Source organism: Phaenicophaeus curvirostris, chromosome 5, assembly GCF_032191515.1.
Source record: "Phaenicophaeus curvirostris isolate KB17595 chromosome 5, BPBGC_Pcur_1.0, whole genome shotgun sequence".
NCBI classification, from domain to species: Eukaryota; Metazoa; Chordata; class Aves; order Cuculiformes; family Cuculidae; genus Phaenicophaeus; species Phaenicophaeus curvirostris.
Genome location: NC_091396.1, coordinates 50,703,988 through 50,722,492, shown reverse-complemented (window position 1 = coordinate 50,722,492; position 18,505 = coordinate 50,703,988). Strand labels below are relative to the sequence as shown.

Genomic DNA, 18,505 nt, shown 5'->3' with positions numbered 1-18,505 from the left:
AGAGCAGAAAATTGTTGATTCTTGTGGATCGGCTGTGGAGCAGTTCTGGTTTTCCAGGGGGGCAGCTGTACCGAAATTCTGTGCCGCCAATCGTGGAAGCCGCTCGAGGTCAAGCACGTTGCACACGGGAGCCTGTATGTTTAACTAGGGCTGCCTAGACCTGGCAACTTCTTTTTTTGGGTTTTAAATCGAGTTAGTTCACTCCGACTAACCGAAGGGTTTCGATGTTTTCACTGGAGTTAGCTCCGGCTGTGCCAAGGCGCGGCGGCAGCGGGGAAACGCGCCGCTGTTGCTAATTGGAGAAGGTCACGGTGCAGGACGAGCTGGGGAGAGCCGGGCTCGTTCATCCCAGAGCCGAGCAGGCTTCGGGGAGCCCGTCCCCCCGCGCCGCCCTCCTCCCGCCTCGGCTGGCCCGGCCCACGTTTTCCGTCTCTCTCCCCTCCCCTCCCTGGTCATGTGTCGCTTTTTTTTTTTTTTCCTTTCTTCTTTTTTTTTTTTTTTTTTTTTTTGTTTGCAGTGGAAACAGTTTGAGGCTGCCGGGCGGTGTGGCCGCGGGGGGGGCCCCGCTCCGCGCCCCCTCGCCATGCCCGGCGCCGGCACTGACAAAGTTGGCGCCGCGGCCGCGCGGGGCCCGCGCTGAGGGCGCCGCTCCCCTCGCCCCCCCCCCCGCCCCCCATCTCCCTCCCTTCCCGCCGGGTGAGTCTCCGCGGGGGGGGGGGGCGCTCGGGGTTGGGGGTGGGGGGGAGGCGCCGCTGACATCTGGCGGGGGGGGGGAGGGGGGAGTCGCCTGGCAACGCCATTGATTGGCCGCGGCTCCCGCCAATGGGCGCGCGCGCCCTCCGCTTCTCCCCCCCCCCCCCCCCCGCCCGGCCCTCAGCGCGCGGCGGCGGCGGCGCCCGGAGCGGAGGGCGCGGGGACGGGGCGCCCCGGGCTGCGGGAGGGACGGGGGCACGGAGCGACGGGACCGGCGCTCCTTTGTCCGGAGGCGTCGTTAACCTGCCCTCCCCCCCCCGCCCCGCTCCGCCCCGCCACACGGCGGGAACCGGGCTCCCCGCCCCACCGAGGGGCGCCGCTGCCCGGGGAGGGAGGGGAGGGATGGCGCGGCGCGGCCCTCGGGGAGGGCGCTGGCGAACGGGCAAATTAAACAGAAAGAGAGCAGCGTGTTGCCATAGCAACAGCGCAATTAAATTACTTCACTGTCAGCCGTCGTGTAATTTTCCTGTTGGGAAGCTCGTGGGACGTAACTTGCGGTCGGAGCCAAAGTTGGGTAGGTACGGGGTGCGGCCGCCCGGAGCCCGGGCCGAGCGCGGGCCCCGCCGCCCTTCGCCGCCCGCCCCCGGGGCTCCCTCCCCTCTCCCGTGCGGAACCGCACGCGTCCCCCCGCGCCTCCCGTGCCGGCTGGGTCAGCGGGCTCCGCGCCCAAAGTTCCGTACCGTTCGGGTTTGGTAATGGCCGCTTTGGGGTAAAGCGTTTATAGGAGCCGAAGAACTTTGCTTTCTCGGTTTTGCCCTTTTGTAGCACTTAAAACTCCCCTTTACCTTTCCAGAACGGCCTCTGCCTTTTTTTTGTTGTTTGTTTTTTCCCTGTAGGTACATGGCACATTCTGTCGTTACCTATAGTTTTTTTGCCTTCAAGAGCCACCTGTGTGACTGCGTGACTTCGGGGAACTGCCGAGGATACGTTTTAGATACGGGGAATCATTTTGCTCTTCTTCAACACACGTGCAGGAAACTTCATCGTTTTTAAATCTGTAATTAACTCTTCCCAGTTTTTGTTTCGCTGCTGTTGTCGAGACCTAAATCCTGGCAGTTTTACTGAATAGAGGAGCCAAGGGAGCCTGTGTCTCCTGGTTTTGAAGTAGAATTGTTGGGCTCCTGTTTTCTTTTGAGTTGTGCAGGCACCCGACTTCACCCGGCTCTTGAAAGGCTCGGGTCCTTCTGAATATTACTGCTCACAGTAATAACATTACTGAATATTATTACTCCTTCTGAATATTACTCTCGGCAGCTCAGCCCCCCTCTCCCAGGCTGCTGTTGAGCATCACAGCGGTCTTTCTGTTTTTTACTGTGTTTGAAATGCAGTCCAGCTTATGTTAAAATCTCCTGTGTTTACATACATTTTTTTAAGTGCTCTATTCCTCTGGCGCTTGTTTCCCCGTGTCTTGGCCCTGGTCCCAAAACAACCGTGCGTTGCTTTCTGGGGTTTTGAAGTTCTGCTGTCATTTCTGAGTTCTGTTGCAACTGCAACTGGAGTCAGATTGGATGTTTGTCTGCCTCAGCCTTTAGCCAGAGTGACTTTAATCACCGTGCTGTTGTGTTGTCCTCAAAAGTGAAACAGCTGAACTTAATCTGAAACAACTGGCCTTAAGCCCTGCTTTTTTTTATTATTATTTTTTTTAGTTTACATGCTTATTAAAGTGATACGATCTGAATATTCCATGGTTTGATACACGTATTCATCATTAAAGGGGCATGCCTCACACAGGAAATCCTAAGGACTTGACATACGTGCAGAAGTGAGGCATTTTAGGATTATTGTCTTGTTCCATTAACTGAAATTTCTTCCCTTGTCTGGACTTTAGAGTATTTTACTCACTAGTTGTGGATGGGTGTTTATGTGAGTCTGTTGTTCTTGACACAGGTAGCAAAAGGCTGATGTCCTGATTTCAGCTGGGATAGAGTTCATTTTGTTCCCAGTACCTGCTGTCTGTTGGGTTCAGTGTGAGAGCAATGTTGATAACACATATTGTTTTAGTTGTTGCCAGGTAATGTTTATGTTCGGCTGGGACAGAGTTAGTTTTCTTCCCAGCAGCTTTTGGTTTTTAGATTGAGTTTAAGAAGGGTGTTGATACTACACTGATGATTTTAGTTGTTGCTAAGAAATCAAGGACTCTTCCAGTTCCCCCATGTTTTGCAAGTGTACAAGTGCATGAGAAGTTGGGAGGAGCATAGGCGGGCAGCTGACCCAACCTGGCCAAAGAGATCTTTCGTACCACATAGTGTTGTGCACAGCATATAAATGGGAAGTTGGCCCAGGGAAGAGAGCTCATGGATCCATGATTGCTGGTTAGGATGGGCTGCGTGGTTGGTCCTCAGGTGGTGAGGAATTGCATTGAATTCTGCATCACACGTTTTTTTATATTCCTTGCTATTATTATCCTTATTCTGTCTTCCTTTGTTGTCATATTAAGGTGTCTTTATCTCAGCCCATGAGTTTTACTTTATTTCCCAATTCTCTTTCCCATCTGTTGTGACACTTAGCTGCTGGCTGGGGCTAAACAAAGACAGCTGAGAGACCAGCTGGGGAAAGGATGGCAAAATGTTATGCAGTATCTTTCTATGAGTTAACTTTTCTCTCTGTTTCTTTCTCCCCTTCTTCTGGGTTTGCTCTCCCAGGAGTCGCTGCCTAAATGGGTCCAGTCATGCCTCCCAGTAAGAAGCCAGAGGGCTCGGGAATTAGTGTTCCCAGCGGACTGAGCCAGCGTTACCAAGATAGTGATTTATCAAAGGCACTTCACGATGATGAGGACCTAGATTTCTCTTTGCCTGCCATCAGATTAGATAAAGGGGCCATGGAAGATGAAGAACTAACTAATCTAAACTGGTTACACGAGAGCAAGAACTTGCTGAAAAGCTTTGGGGACTCGGTATTAAGGAGCGTTAGCCCCGTTCAGGACATCGGTGATGACACGCCACCATCTCCTGCCCACTCTGACATGCCCTATGATGCCAAGCAGAACCCCAACTGCAAACCTCCTTATTCGTTTAGCTGCCTCATATTTATGGCCATCGAGGACTCACCAAGCAAAAGACTGCCTGTAAAGGATATATACAACTGGATCTTGGAACACTTTCCGTATTTTGCAAACGCACCTACTGGATGGAAAAATTCTGTGAGACATAATCTATCCTTGAATAAGTGTTTTAAGAAAGTGGACAAAGACAGAAGTCAGGTAAGTTTGTAGCTAGGGAAGCGTGTCTGACTCCAAAGATACCTGCTGGTCACAGAATGTGTCTGTAACAATGAAATGCAGAATATCCAATGCTGTTCCTGGTAACGTAGTTCATTAAATTCAGAGAGCCAACATTTCTTTAGCATGGCTCATTCTGATTTTATTAAGTTCGTTGTCTAGACATCTGTAGGAAAGTACTCAGGGTGTGTGTGTGTTTTTCCTTTTCCCCCCAGCTGGTGTCTTCATGCATAGTGGTTAAATATTGTTTTTAGTTATCATGCTGTGGTAATGGTTTCCAGCTATACTAGATGAATGTAATCATGTTATAAATAGGCTGCTTGCTGTTCTTGGCTTATACAAATGTATAGCGAAAGGGTATGCCTTATGTAAGAACCCATTGCTTTTTCCCTGGGCTGTGCTGTAATCTGAAAAACTTTTCTTTCTTTCAAACAAACAGAAGCAGTTCTGAATTTTGGTGATTCGTTCCGTTTCAAGGAGGTTTTAGAGGAACTCGTCAAAGAGAGAAGATAGGTCTGGCATCAGAGGTGAAGGTTGCCAGTCACAGAAATTTCAGGTGCTTTTTCCCTGGGCTTGCGTAGCTTTCTGTGACCAGTGTGGTGGCAGAAGCCTGGGGCCCAGAGCACATTTTCCTTTCAGCTCTCTGTTGGTGCCTGGTTTCATTGCTGAATCCTCAGCAGCATCTGCAGGAAGAGGCTGTGTGTGAGGGAATGGGGAGGTGAGCCAAGCAGCGAAGGCCGTCCTTTGCACAGCCTTCTACCCTGTCAGCCTGCCGGAGAGCAGGGATCGGTTTCTGAAGGGGATAGTCTTCAGAAGCAGTGGTCTTGATGAATCTTTGGCAAAGAACGAATATACTGATAAGAATATCACCTCACAGAATAATTTCGCAGGCCTTCTGACAGGTTAGTGAAATAAATAGCAGGTAAAATCACATCACTGACCATCTGTCTCTAAAATCGGCTGGAGATCAGAAGGTGGACACTTTCTCCTGGCAGAAACAACAGATGCACTCAACTTTTGTATTTCAGTGAAGTAAATGCCGTGATTGTCTTGTAACTGGTTATCCTGAAACTAAACTTCTGTTGGTGGTGCTGTTCTCCCTATTTTGGGTGCAATTTAACTTTAAATGCTGTGGAATAGGAGCTCAAGTAACTCTAGACTACAAGTTGTGCACTACCCTAAACAAAACTAGCAATTTTTCATTTTAGATCACCAAACTTTCTTTTCTCTGGAGCTTTCCTTCTTACAATTGATTCTTTTATCTTCTATCTCTCTCTCTTTTTTTTTTTTTTTTTAGTGTCATTCCCTAGAATCCACTGTCCACATATTGGTGATCACACACTCTGTGTTGGTATTTTTATAAATTAGTTGCTGTGAAGGATTGTGTGGGAGATTAAAAAACCTGTTCCTGAACTGGATCTTGTTTTGTGTAAAGCAGAGTCTTAAGTTTTTGTTTGGAAGCGAGACTATAATAACGAGTGCCACACCAGACTTCCATGATCCTATCCCAGACCATAGGTAACCTTTGCACAATACATTTAAAAAACCCCAAAATACTGTAACTGGCCAGGCATGTGTTTAACACTGCCATGTGTGTTTTGTTTTATCCCTCTTCCTCTGTTTACAAGTTAACTGTTTAGATTCCAGCTTTCTTCCTATGAGGAACCTGTCTTCATCTCTATCTGTCAAATATCCAGCAGTCTGCTGAGCTGGTATGAACAATACCACAGCGCGCGGCTTCTCCACGGGGAAGTGGCAGAGCACAATGCGTGACTAGTCACCTACGTCTCGAATTTGTGATTAGAGCCATGGTTACATAGCTAGACAACAAGGTGTGGTGGGAGGCCTTGCCCGTATGAATAATGAGGTGGGGTTTTATTAATTCCTGGAAAATCCCAGATTATGAGAAAGAATTTAATCCATCCCCTGGAGATGCTGGTAAGCACAGGTAGCCAGCATTGAAGTGAATGAGTTGAGAATCTCGAACATGAAACGTAGCAAGGCTGTTGATTTAAGACCCTTGCTGGGGTTTTTTTATGTCCTGGCCAAGGGACGTTTGCAGACAGTGTCCAGAGAGTTCTCAGTCAGAGTTGCTGAATCAGGTGCTTGACAGCTAATTGTGGACTTGGAAAGCAGTAAACTCCAACTGCCTTCGTGTGTGTGTGCACATGCACACTTGGGGTTGATCCGAGTACCTCACAGCCAGCATTTCTGCTGTTCAGAAGGAAAGCGGCTATCTAAAGGGTTGTCTGGTTTTAGGCTGGAGCTTGGGGCAGGGGGAGGGGGAACACTACTTCTCCTTTGCAGACGCTTTCTGCAAATTGCGGGTTTGGAGTTTGCCTGTCTTACTGTTTTTCTGTGGAAAAAGAAGCGTTTAGCAAATGGCATGTTATAAAATGCTAACAAGATAGGTAGGCTCTGAAACATGTTTTGTGTGGGGAGAAGGAGTTAATCAGTGCTGGGAATTGCGGGCATTTGCTGGTTGATGTGCGTTGACACATTGTGAAAAGCTAGAAGCTTTTCCTCTATGTTTTCCAGTGTTTGTTTGTGTAGCTTTTCAGTAATCGTTTTTCTAAAAAAAAAATCTGCTGAACACATGATTCTTTTTTGAATTCCCTCTGCATAGTAGTTTTCTCAGTCTTCGGTTCCACTAATGCATATTTGTGGGGCTAAATATGTATTTAATTGTACGCGGCTTTCTCTGCCGGCGTATGAATGCCTTCATTTCCTGATGTGAGATTCCTGTCATAGAACAGAAAAAGAAACACAGGCTGCATCTTTCGACTTGCCCTGTCCTGGTGCTTCTAGGTCTGGTGTGGAATGCTGGGAAAAGACATTGTTCCTCCTGAGATTTGTTTATGCACTTCAGCTGCAGTGCCATCAGGCTTACCTGGCAGACCGACAGAGTGACTATTCGTGTAACTTTGCACTGAGGCTGATCTCCTGCATGGAGACAGAGAGCCGTGCTGAAGAAGGGAAAATGCTGAGCCCTTGATTGTACAAACCTCTTTGCATTGAGCTCAGCAGTTTAATAATAGTTGGCCAGAGTGTGAAGTATCACATGATGGGGAGTAGAGGAGGAGTTCCCTGGCTTTGTTTATACTGCTGGACCTGTGAATTCAGTCATTCAGATTAATCCTATTGTGAACGTACAGATCTAAATGTCCTCTAGTGTGTGTCCCATTTAGCACAGCCCGTTAGCCCATGACTTCCCTGACTTCCCTACCATCTGGTCCTTGGCTATAGAGAGGAATTTTTCTTGTATATGTGTCTCCATAGCAACGAGTTTGCAGTTGATATGGAAAGTAAGCAGTTGCCCTAGCAACGGAGTTACTGATGTGGCAGCTTCTCTGCTTGCAGGGAAAGGGCTAAGCTAGTTCAGACGCATTATGTAGGTTTGCTGTAATTATAGCTGCGCCCACTAGTGCTGTGCTATCTAAGGATCCGTTGAAAAATTTTGTTACAATCCCTATTTTTTCCCCCTCTTTGAATATTTGTTTTATTTGTGTAGTCATTTCTGCAATGAACAAAGGCTGGTAAGATTGTGTTTTCAAGGCACATAAGTCTGTGCCTTTTATGAAGGCAAACTTTCTTGATTGTTGTTATCAAATGAGTGGATGAGGGGAAAGGATGTTTGACCTCATTGGCTCCTCTGTGATTTTTTTATCTCAGTGAACAGCCTACAGTTGTAGAAGTTAAGACTCTTGTCCCATTCTCCTTTTTGCTATTCTGCCGTCTTTACCCTGGTCTGTTCTTCTTTTGATAGCCATCCTATCAAAACGGTTCCTCTTTGTGTCTGCTCGGCGTTGTCTGAGATAGGGAAATGCACACATGCTGCTGGCTGTATGCACACTGAAGAAATTTAAGTCTCTTTAAGATTTGTTTGGCACTAGTGCTGAGGGACGTCTTAATAAAAATGTAATGAGGGTAAAGGATATGTTTATAGGGATGGGAGAATAAAATTCTCTTTGCTTGATGTGAAAGTTATTCTTAGAAGTACACAGTCCATAACTGGGTCATGGAGATCCAGCCAGGCTCCTCCTCCGTCTGGAGCAGGCTCTGGGATCTGAGGACTCCCGAGTGGTCCTAGGGCTCCGCAAGAGCTGGCGTCCAGCTTGTCTCATGCACTCACTCATAGGTGCTGTTCCAGGGCACCTGACGAGAGCCACAGGGGACCCTTTGGGCCTAGGAGGCTTTACAGGAGTCCTTACTGCCAGCATCTTTTTTCTGATGTGATTATGTCTAGACTTTTGACGGGTAAAACCTTGAAGAAAGATAAGCCTAGCTGGAGTGAGAGGAAAAGGAGCCTACTTGTTCTTCGTTAGGATCTCCTAATCCAGTCTGCATATACACAAAGGTGAGGGACCAGTGACCCTGTCCTCCCTCTCTTGATGTTATTATTCAAGAATATCTATTGTGAATGCTCAAGTGGCACTTCAGGGATAGAAATGAACTTTGTTTTTTAGTATTGTCATTTAGACTGACACAAATAGCACAGTGTAAGAATTTCACTATGTTTGTAACATCTGATAGAACCAAAGAAACAAAAAAGCAACCCCTGAGATTGACAAGAAGGACTTAGATGATGTTGGCTCTATTAATAAAATAGCGTTCTAGTAAGCTGGTTCAACTGTTAATTTCCCAAAATGTTACAAGGAGCTGTTGTGGTTTTAAGTTGGAATTTGTCTAGTTTAACTCAAAATCCATTTTATCATACCCCAGCCTGTCATACTAAAAAGCTGTCTAGCATCAGAAATTCTCCTCAAATTGGTATTTAAAGAAATGAAGGTCATCTGATTTCAGAGCAATGGTAGAAGTCTCTAGAACTGTACAGTAATATGGGGTTTCCAGATATAAGACAATTTACGGAGAGCTTTTCTTGAATGCTCTCAGTTTTGTTTTTGAAGTGCAAATCCAAGTTATACAGAATATTGAAATAACAGATTTCCTAGAGCTGCGTGTGGAAATAACACGATTCAATTTCACTGGTTTCCAGCTGCTTGACTTTACATCAGAGCTTACCCTTTTCAGTGGATTCTGTCTGTATTGACTGTTTTAGAGTTGTACAAAGTACAATGAGTTCTTTATCAAGTAATGATGAAGAGCTGGCAATATCCAGAGAGTTCTCTGAACCTTATAACTCAGGTATTTATGTTATCTCACTCTTGGTTAAGATAGCCTGTGGTCAGGCGCCCTGCTGGGTAACTGGGGTGTTAGCTGCACATTGACAGGCTACCATTGACCAGCTGGAGTAATTGGCTCCTTCTGTGCTCCTCACCCACAGCAAAGATAAGAAGCCTGTTAAGCAGCACTGAAGGAGCCCAGACAGGAAAGCAGGAGTGAGCTACTTGCTGTTCTAGGGTTGATGAGTCCATTTTTCAGCCTTGGTCACACCTCCCTTGCTCCAGGCTGTTCGCTTCAACACCTTTCTGGCACATGAACTTTTGCATTCCTGTGACAAACTGTGGAGCTTCTCAGAGATCTGTTCTGGCTGGACTTCTTTATCTTTTCCTCATTTTCTTAATTCTTGAGTTGCTTTTCAGGTTAATTCCCTGATTCAGGTCACAGTGCAGTCCGACATGTCGTGTTGGTACAACTCTGGAGGGATTAGAGATGATGGGAAGGCTAGGGGATAACTCTGGGATTGCTGAGGAGGCAAACCATTCCTAATGGAAGAAAGGCCTGCTAGAGGCTGGCAGCGGCGGGGAGAGTAGTGTGTTAGTGCTTGGCAGAGTAATGGATGTGGTCCCTACCTCAAGGTAAAGGCTATGTTGAAACGAGAAAAGATTTTAAATACAGCAGGAGGAGTTTTGCTGCTGGAGATGTTCCTTTTGATTTTCCCCCAGAAGCAGGACTGTGCTGTTTGTTGAAGTGGCCTGTGTTTAGCGGCTGTTTGTGGTGTTTTACAGCAGATTTAAAAGTGTTGAAAGTGTAGGCAGCTATCATCAGGCATGGTCCCTGCCCCACCTGGCCCCTGTTCTCTTTGCTATGAGATTGAACCAGTCTGGGGCTGTATTTCCAGCCCTTCTTAAGCTCATACTGGCATGTGTGTCAGCACGCGATCAGCGAGCTGAAAACTATTTATGTTTATTTTTGTTTGGGTTATTTTTCAGTGGGCAAATTTAGTTGGATGCATTTTCAGCTCCCTGCTTAGCTCATGGTCAGTGTGGTCAGAGGAGCACCAGTGTCAGCACAGGCTGTGGGCTCAGCTCAGTTTAATCTGGCATGAAACTGTGCCTGCAGCTTTCAGCCAGCTCATAGCTGACCAGGTGCCAGTAGGAGAAGATGAGGAAGGGAAGGAGTGGGGGATGCTCTTACCTTCAAGAGCACAGGCTGCACTGAAGTCACTGTGGCTGCTTGTGTCTTCACCCAGAGAGGTGCTTGGTGTGGGGTTGGGTCCAGACAACATGGATTAAATGGTCCAAAGCAAACTGTGTGAGGTTGTGTGTGCACACAAGCATGGATGTTTTCTCAGCTTTGCAAGGTTTGTTTCTTTCTGTTGCCCAAAGATTTTCATATTGACAGTAGAGGTGGCTGGGAGTGGAGCTTTGCTGTGGATCCTCTCAAAAGCTGTTATGGAAGAGGGAAGGATGTTTGTAAAGTCAGTTGTCAGACTTCTCTGTGCAGCTGTCTCTTAAGTCCCCATCACCACTTCAGTTTCTTCCTAATTCTTGGGTTGCTAATGGACTGCGGTTGTCCCTGCCAGCAAATGAAGTGCAGATCCTGGGGCCGCGATCTGATTTGAGCACAAGAGACCTTGCTGATGATGAGACTGAAGTACCTGTGCTCCGGAGTGCTTCATGTGTCCATTAATGGATGCTGGGCCATGAGGGATCACCATGTAGCTCCTGTGGCAAGATATGACCCTGAGCACCAGGCTGTACCTCCAGTTGTGGCTGAACATCAGAGATGAACTGGACTTGTCAGTCTGGCTAAGTCTGTGCTCTTCTCTCTCACACTTCAGTTCTTCAACAAAACATCACAGAATCCATTTTAATTACAAAATATGTGTCCCTTAGACTTCCTTCTCCCTCTCCTAGAAGGGGAGTGGTTTATGTCGGCTGAAAGAGCATGGTAAATTGTGCTGCATGGTTTCTTTTCCTGGGTGAAGACCTCATGAAAAAGCATCTAAAAAACTCGATCATAATTGAGCAGTTGAAAAAACTGAGGACTTGAAAATACTCTTCAGGCAGCCTGAAGTAGCCTTTGAGCTGCTGGAGAACCTTCCTTTCCTTGCTCTGGTTTCAGGCAATTGCTGTGTCCCACTCACTGAGCCAGACAGCTGAAAACGGGTCATTCCTGTGGTAGCTCTGTATTTCTGGTAAAGTCATTCAGATGACTGGCCTGATGGGGTCTGAGAAGCAGTCTCCAGGCTGATAATACCTGCTGCTTCTGCATTATTTTCAGCTAATTGCTGTATCTTCATCTTAAATCTAGTTAAAACAAGTGAATAGTCCCCGGTAAGGCAAGCTGGAATCCTTATTGAAAAGGACACAGTGTGACTTTATTTTTAATTTAGCTTGTTGATATTTGTGTGTTGGTCAGTGGTGGCTTAGCATGTTGAAGTAATTGAGTTCTGTCATTTCAAGACTGGGCAGGCCAATGTTAGATGAGGTCATGGTGCAGGCAGCACATGTAGCTACAACAAAGCACAGTGTTATGATACGGTTAGTCTTGTGAACACAGATTTGCTTAAAAAAAAATAAACCCACATGGCTGCCTCTGCTTAAGTTTTGCTCACTAAGCATCTAGGGAAAGACTTTGTTGCATGCTTATATGTATTTTTTAGGCTAATAAAGATTTATATCACTTAAGTATTTACTTTTATCTTTTGATTTATAATCTGGCACTTTGAAACAGTATGAGTCAAGTCTGCTGTTTTCTAGATAAAGGAAGAAACTGAAGAAAGTTTGCTTTAATGAGACATGTATGAATCTTGCTGGCTTTCTGGTACTTATGATTTAAGTCAGTTTGCTAAGTAGTTTAAGAATGGAATTTTGCTTTCTTCAGTAGCAGCAACTGCCATGTTATGATTCTGTATTTATATAAGTTATGATTAGTTATATGGTAAGTGTTAGTCTCAAGGAAGAAACTTTTAATTTTGCTTCATAACATCTATCATTCAATCTAATTCTGAGTTAGTTTCAATCCCTCTCCCAACCTTTCCCTGCCTGCTCTGGTGTCTCAGAGCTGGCCAAAAGCAGGGTAACCTGCTCAGCTCCAGAACCAAGAAATGATTACAGGTGTGCTCAGGGAGGGAGGAGGTCTCAACATTGGTTGCCAGTGCTGAATTCACAAGTAGCAGAGAAACACAGGCAGTCCAGGTGCACTTATGAGTCCCAGTCCTTGATGCTTATGCTCTGACATATTTAGAGGTAAAATGGACCCTGTATGTCTGCTCAAATGCTTGTATTAGTCTTGTATCTTAGGCTTTCTAACTTAATTCCTGTGTCTGTTTTCTGTGGTTTAGAAGAATTCAGGCACAGAAGTAATACCATATGTTTTCTTTAATTGTGGAGACAAAGGCGGCTCTTCTGAAGGAGCAGAAATGTCTTTTCTGTTGAACAGTGGCCCTGTGGATGGCTGCTGGGACTCTCACTGTTCAGCAGAGTCTGGCTGGGCTGGGACTAACTGGCCTTGTAGATGATGGCAAGGAGCGTCTTCATTAGCTGTGCTGCTAAGCAAGAACTTCCTGAGATGTTATCCCTTTGAGGAAAATTAATGTCTGGGACTGAAGTTTACAGCAATTCTCACTTTTAATTATACAAGGGAGTGCAGAATGCCTTGGCTTTGCTGTGCCTTCTCTCTGTGATTCCTCTTAGCCTGCTATGAGATCTTACTGATAAAGTGTCTGGAGCTGCTGAGGTGCCCAGTAGTTGAGGTACTGCACCCATGCCATGCTCACCACTGCTGTGTCTGGTCATTTAGTTCAGGTTGTTGCAATGGCAATAAAACTGATTATCTTTTCTGGAAAATAAGCACAGTTATAAAAGTCTGAATGCTGACAAGATTTATCTATTTGCTGGCAGCTCTACTGGCTTCCACAAAGTCCTGAATTTCTTGTAGCTGTAAGGTGGTGTCAGACTTATCAGTGACAGAGGTACATAAGATAAGCAACAGTAGGAAGGAAGAAAGGGAATGACCTTCCTCCTTTGGCATAAATATTTTTTCCTTCTGCATTTTTGGTAGGTTGCTATGGGCCCTTCTTATCCTGGAATCACAGAATCACTAGGTTGAAAGAGACCCACAGGATCGATTCTAACCATTCCTATCAACCACTAAACCATGTCCCTGAGCACCTTATCCACCCGTCTTTTAAATACCTCTAGGGATGGTGACTCCGCCACCTCCCTGGGCAGCCTGTTCCAGTGACCTTTTCCATTAAAAATGTTTTTCTGATGTCCAGCCTGAACCTTCCCTGGTGGAGCTTGAGGCCATTCCCTCTTGTGCTGTCCCCTGTCACTTGGGAGAAGAGGCCACCTCCCTCCTCTCCACAACCTCCTTTCAGGTAGTTATAGAGCGCAATGAGGTCTCCCCTCAGCCTCCTCTTCTCCAGGCTAAACAACCCCAGCTCCCTCAGCCGTTCCTCATGAGGCCTGTTCTCCAGCCCCTTCACCAGCTTTGTTGCTCTTCTCTGGACTCGCTCCAGAGCCTCAACATCCTTCTTGTGGTGAGGGGCCCGGAACTGAACACAGGATTCGAGATGCAGTCTCACCAGTGCTGAGTACAGCAGGAGAATAACCTCCCTGGTCCTGCTGGTCACACCATTTCTGCTACAAGCCAAGATGCCACTGGCCTTCTTGGCCACCTGGGCACACTGCTGGCTCATGTTCAGTCGCTGTCAACCAACACCCCCAGGTCCCTCTCCTCCGGGCAGCTTTCTAGCCAGACTTCTCCTAGTCTGTAGCACTGCACAGGGTTGTTGTGCCCCAAGTGCGGGACCCGGCATTTGGCCTTGTTAAACCTCATGCCATTGGACTCTGCCCAGCCTGTTCAGATCCCTTTGGAATGTTACTCGTTCTCTTCAATCTCCCACGAGTTTGGACTCCTGACTTCAGAGGATCTGCTTTTGATTTACTCTTGAGTAAACAACAGCAGAATTGGGACTGAGGGCTGTGGGAAGTAGCAGTTGTGGCCATAAATGATGTATCTGGATCTTACTCAGCTATCCTTAATATTAATTTTGGAGACAGTAGATTTTAATTTGTTAGTCATGTTCTTCAAAATCTGTTCTGTGTGTTAGAGAAACTTTGTCCTGGGAAGTGATGTAGGAATTTGTGAGAGGACTCACTCCAAGGATCTTGAATGTGAATCGCTTTTTCTTAGCTACAGTAGAAAACAAACCAAATTGCTGCCCTCAGCTAGTGGCGTAAGATACCAAAGCACTTATCTACAACATGCTGAATTGCTATATTTCGTTGCAGCTGTGAACGGTAGCAGTTTACCACTAAGTGAGTACTATCAGGATTTTGTAATGCCAGTGTGACTTGCTGAAAGATGACAGAGGGATGAATGCAGAGGAATGAACAGTCTGCTGGATGGGGAAGTCTCAATGGTATGGAAAAGTGCCTATGGCAGTATGTAGAGCAGAAACTTACTGATGGGGTTTTGCATAAGAGAATCTACTTGAGTGCTGAATCCACACTCTTTCAAGCTATGAGCAGAAAATTAGGCTCTACTGCAGAGATATGAGATCCCATGGCTGCCTACTGTGGGAGGGTGCTCATTGAGATGAGGCAACTATTGTAACTCTCCGAGTTTTGCAGTTGAAAAAACTGGAGTGCAACTTCAGGGTCTGCAGGGGTTGGTGCAAGACTAGTGTTAGGTACTGGATACCTTATCTCAAGCTCTCATTCACATATTTTTGTCTCTTTTCCTCACCCTTCAGGATGGAGAGTGAGAACACACCTCTCCTTATGTTATATGCATTCCAATATAAATAGGGAAACTGTTCATGAAATGCTTTGGCTTTACATTAGGAGGGGGCGAAGTAAACAACGTTGTTAAGGTTAAGTGATACAGAACATAGCGAACATAGCAGTTTTGCAATTGGATCTGTTTTGTTTAAATTGTTGGGGAGAACTAAATAGTTATTGCACGGTTCATCTTTAGAAATAAAGTCCTTGCCATGCAGAAAAAGCTCTATTTGTAAGATTCTCCTCAGTACCACGACCTTACATTGGCAGCCTGCACGCAGCCTTCTCCAGCATTCTCCTAGAATAACGCAGACGCACTGTACTTCCAGAGATCCTCTCTGGTCCTGAGGGCATTTCCAAGGCTTCTGGAGAGGAATGTTTGAGAGCTTTAGGAACTGCATGCTGCTGGCTCAGATGGAGCTCAGTTACACTTAGACTCTGAGAGAAAATGGTACAGAGCTCCTGAGTCAAAAGGTATTTAGTTCTGCAGGAATCCCCTCCAGAAATTATGTTTATAAATAAATTTAACTGGAAACAGTGATATGAGTCTTATGTAATTCCACCTTTCCTGAAGTACTTTAGAACCAAGGACTTGTAGATGAATATTGTTAAGTAAATCACTGGTGTGCCCACTTAGCTAAGGTAGGAAGAAATGCATCGTGTGGAGGGGAAACGCGAGTTTTCAGTCTTTAGTTGGGAGAGATGGGAAGTTGTAGTCAGGATGTGCCCGAGATGGCCGGGAATCAGACAAATACTGGCACTCTTAGCATTGCATGGTTTGTTTTGAAGCGGTCAGATGAACTTGTCTGAAACGTTTTTTTCCTGTTTTGCCAATTAATGTAAGGCATTTATTGTTACGTAATTACCTCATTGCTCCAATTTATTTGGGTTTTCTCTCTCTTGCCACCCTTCTTTCCCAGTGAACATTTTTCCCTTCAGTGCTCAGGGCTAAATATACAAACCTTGCTGTTGTAAAAGAGGGCAGATTTGATTTTTATAATTTAATATCAAGTTCTAATACTTTCTAGACTTTTGACTGCACAATGGAGAAGGAGGAAAGAAGCTGTCATAGAGACAAATTGCACAGGAGACTCAGTATGGTGCTAGCTCTCAGCTACTGAGACAAATAGGATTTTATTTTTCAAGCTCTACCTCCTTTTCTGCTTAAATTAATTTATTTCTTTACCTGTCTGTATACGTGTGTGTATAAGAAATACTTTATATATAAAAAACATTAGATAGTCATATTGTTTTTAAGATCATCCAAACATTTTAAGGTAAAATAGGAACAAAAAGTAGTATAGACTTGGGTTGTCAGACAAAGCTTTTTAGCTACTTGCATCTATGTGTGAGGAAAGCAAGAGGCTGTCAAAGTTGTACATCTCTGCAAAATTTCCTTAGGACAGATGTGTTCTGTTGCCACAACTGGTTATGAATTAGTCTAAACAGATCGCTCTTAAGAGTTTAACTGACCTGAACTGTCTCTCTTGCTTTTTCCAAAATAAACCAGCACTTAAAAATTCGGTAAAACACCTCAATTTTGGTGAACCATTTTGTTCTTTTGGGTTTTGCTAAAACACCTTTAAGACTGCCTTTTGGGCAGTGCTGCTTTTGTTCAGAGGAGTAGTTCCTTATTCTTGGCTTAGCATGTCCACTTTGTGTCATTTGCTGTTAGCTTTTAGAGCTATGTAATTCTGAATTTGGAAAATTAGCAATGTAATTATGACCCTTTCTATTAAGAGATAAGCTTTTCTGTCATTCTTGTTTGAGGAAAAAATTTAAAATTTTCATTTAGAAAGCTTTTGGTTTTAATTTTAGTATTGAAATTGTAGGAAAGAGCTTGTTCCTCATCCTGTTTTTCTGCTGACGTGGGAAAAAAATAGGAAAATGTCCTCCCCCCAGCTAAAATACTTGCATTATTTTAGTTTCAAAGTAAACATGCTTATGATTGAACCACTTTTGCTAATTGCCATCTGCTCCTTCACCAGCACTCAAGTCCCACTCACCCTCCAGTGTCTAGTGTGCCAAAAATGCGTGTGCCTGGGCTTGAGCTGATGGGACAAGAGTCTGTGTCTTAATTATGGTAGGATTATCCATTTGTGTGCCACAGCAACTTTGATATATTTCCCTCACAATTTGTAAAATGAGATTCACAAACTTGTTGTTGGATTTGCACTCTGAATCTTTGAGCCATGCGTTAAAAAAGGGGAAGAACCTGCTCCATCAGTAAACTCTTGGGGTTTTTTTCTGTTATGACAATCTGTTGATTGCTGTTGTTTGGCATTGTGTTAAACAATAAAATGGTTCCAGAGCTGGTGTAAGTGGCTTTACAATCCATGCCACATGTAGCCTTGGCCTTCTTGCAGTGTAGAGAGATGTGCTTACGTTTAAAAAGGGAGAAAATTCTATAACTGCCTGTTCTATAACTGTGTTTGTGTGGTACGACTTTTAAGTTAGACCAGTAGCATCTAGGAGGGTGCATCTGTAATAATATGAATGGATATGAGAAGGAGATGGGGAGCTATTTATATAGAGATTCAGGCCTTAGAAGTTACAAAATTGGCTCAAAAATCATACTGTCTTTTAAAATAATGGGGAAGGGCTGGGTGCCTTATTTTAGAGCTTTTAGGATCTTTACCAGGCTCTTTTACAGAAATGAAGACAACTGGAAATATTTGGATTTACCTCACCTCCTATGATTTTGCACCTTCTTGTGGTTTTCTAATAGAAGCACCTAGAATCTGAGCATGCTGGCAGTGCTATGAACCAGCAATATTAAAGCCAGATTCTGGAGGTTATGATAAAGCTGTAACCTGTCAAGTTTCTTTCAAACTCTCTTGGTGGTGGTGTGTTCAGTATTGCCCTGGAGAGCCTTTTGCAAGGGAAACACAGCAATTACAGTAATCCTCTTCTGCACAGTGCAGGTTTTGTCAGCATTTGTGGTCACTGGGTACGACCATGAGGAGGAGGACAATTTGGGGGATCACAGCCTTTTTCCACATGCTGGCTATATCTGGCTTCCTTTTGTGGGGCCAGCAGTGGTGGATTTTCACATCACCAGCGTGCTCCACGGCTGGTTACTGTTTTTTGGCGGGACTTGGTACATTATGTGGCTCTGAAAGGTCAGATTGCTGCTGTCAAAAGTTTTTTTATCTTCAGTAGGAGAAATGGAGTCAATTACAGGGTGCCCCTTCCCTTTTGCTCAGCCTTTTGATAGGGCGTTCAGTACTTTGGTTCTCACTTTCTATCTATGCATTTTTCTCTGACAGGGAGTTTGCATGTTATTTTTGGTTGCTTTTCATTCAGGTATTCATTTTCGATTGCTATTTTTGTTTTTTCCCCTCTTAGTTCTCTCTTTTCTTACTGGCATCAACTAGAAATGGAACCATTCATAAGCGTCTGTCTGAGGAACATGTGGCAGGGGCAAGTGCTTTAAATCATCGTTGCACTGTGCTGAAAGAACGTTTGCATTTCGGAAAAGAAAAGAAGTTGCAACCTTTTTTTGAAGCAAGATTTTCTTTTGTAAACCATCTGCTATTTTTGGTGTGTCAAATATGAAGACTTCCTGTGTGAAACTGATAGAGAAAAAGATCACAGGAGACCTGGAGCAGTGACTTGG

At 44.9% G+C, this 18,505-nt stretch overlaps 1 protein-coding gene across 4 annotated transcripts in view; it reads left to right on the top strand.

Annotated features, from left to right (window-relative positions):
* FOXN3 (forkhead box N3) overlaps positions 1–18,505 on the top strand; it is a 207,768-nt gene that overhangs the window by 70,065 nt on the left and 119,198 nt on the right. For 3 of the 4 annotated variants that reach the window (XM_069858731.1, XM_069858730.1, XM_069858732.1), the window contains exon 2: positions 3,396–3,952. In XM_069858731.1, coding sequence (XP_069714832.1) covers positions 3,410–3,952 — 543 coding nt within the window. In that variant the 5' untranslated portion in view covers positions 3,396–3,409. Of the gene's footprint in view, positions 1–1,088; positions 1,268–3,395; positions 3,953–18,505 lie in introns of those variants that run through there. The other variant, XM_069858729.1, reaches the window with a different exon arrangement.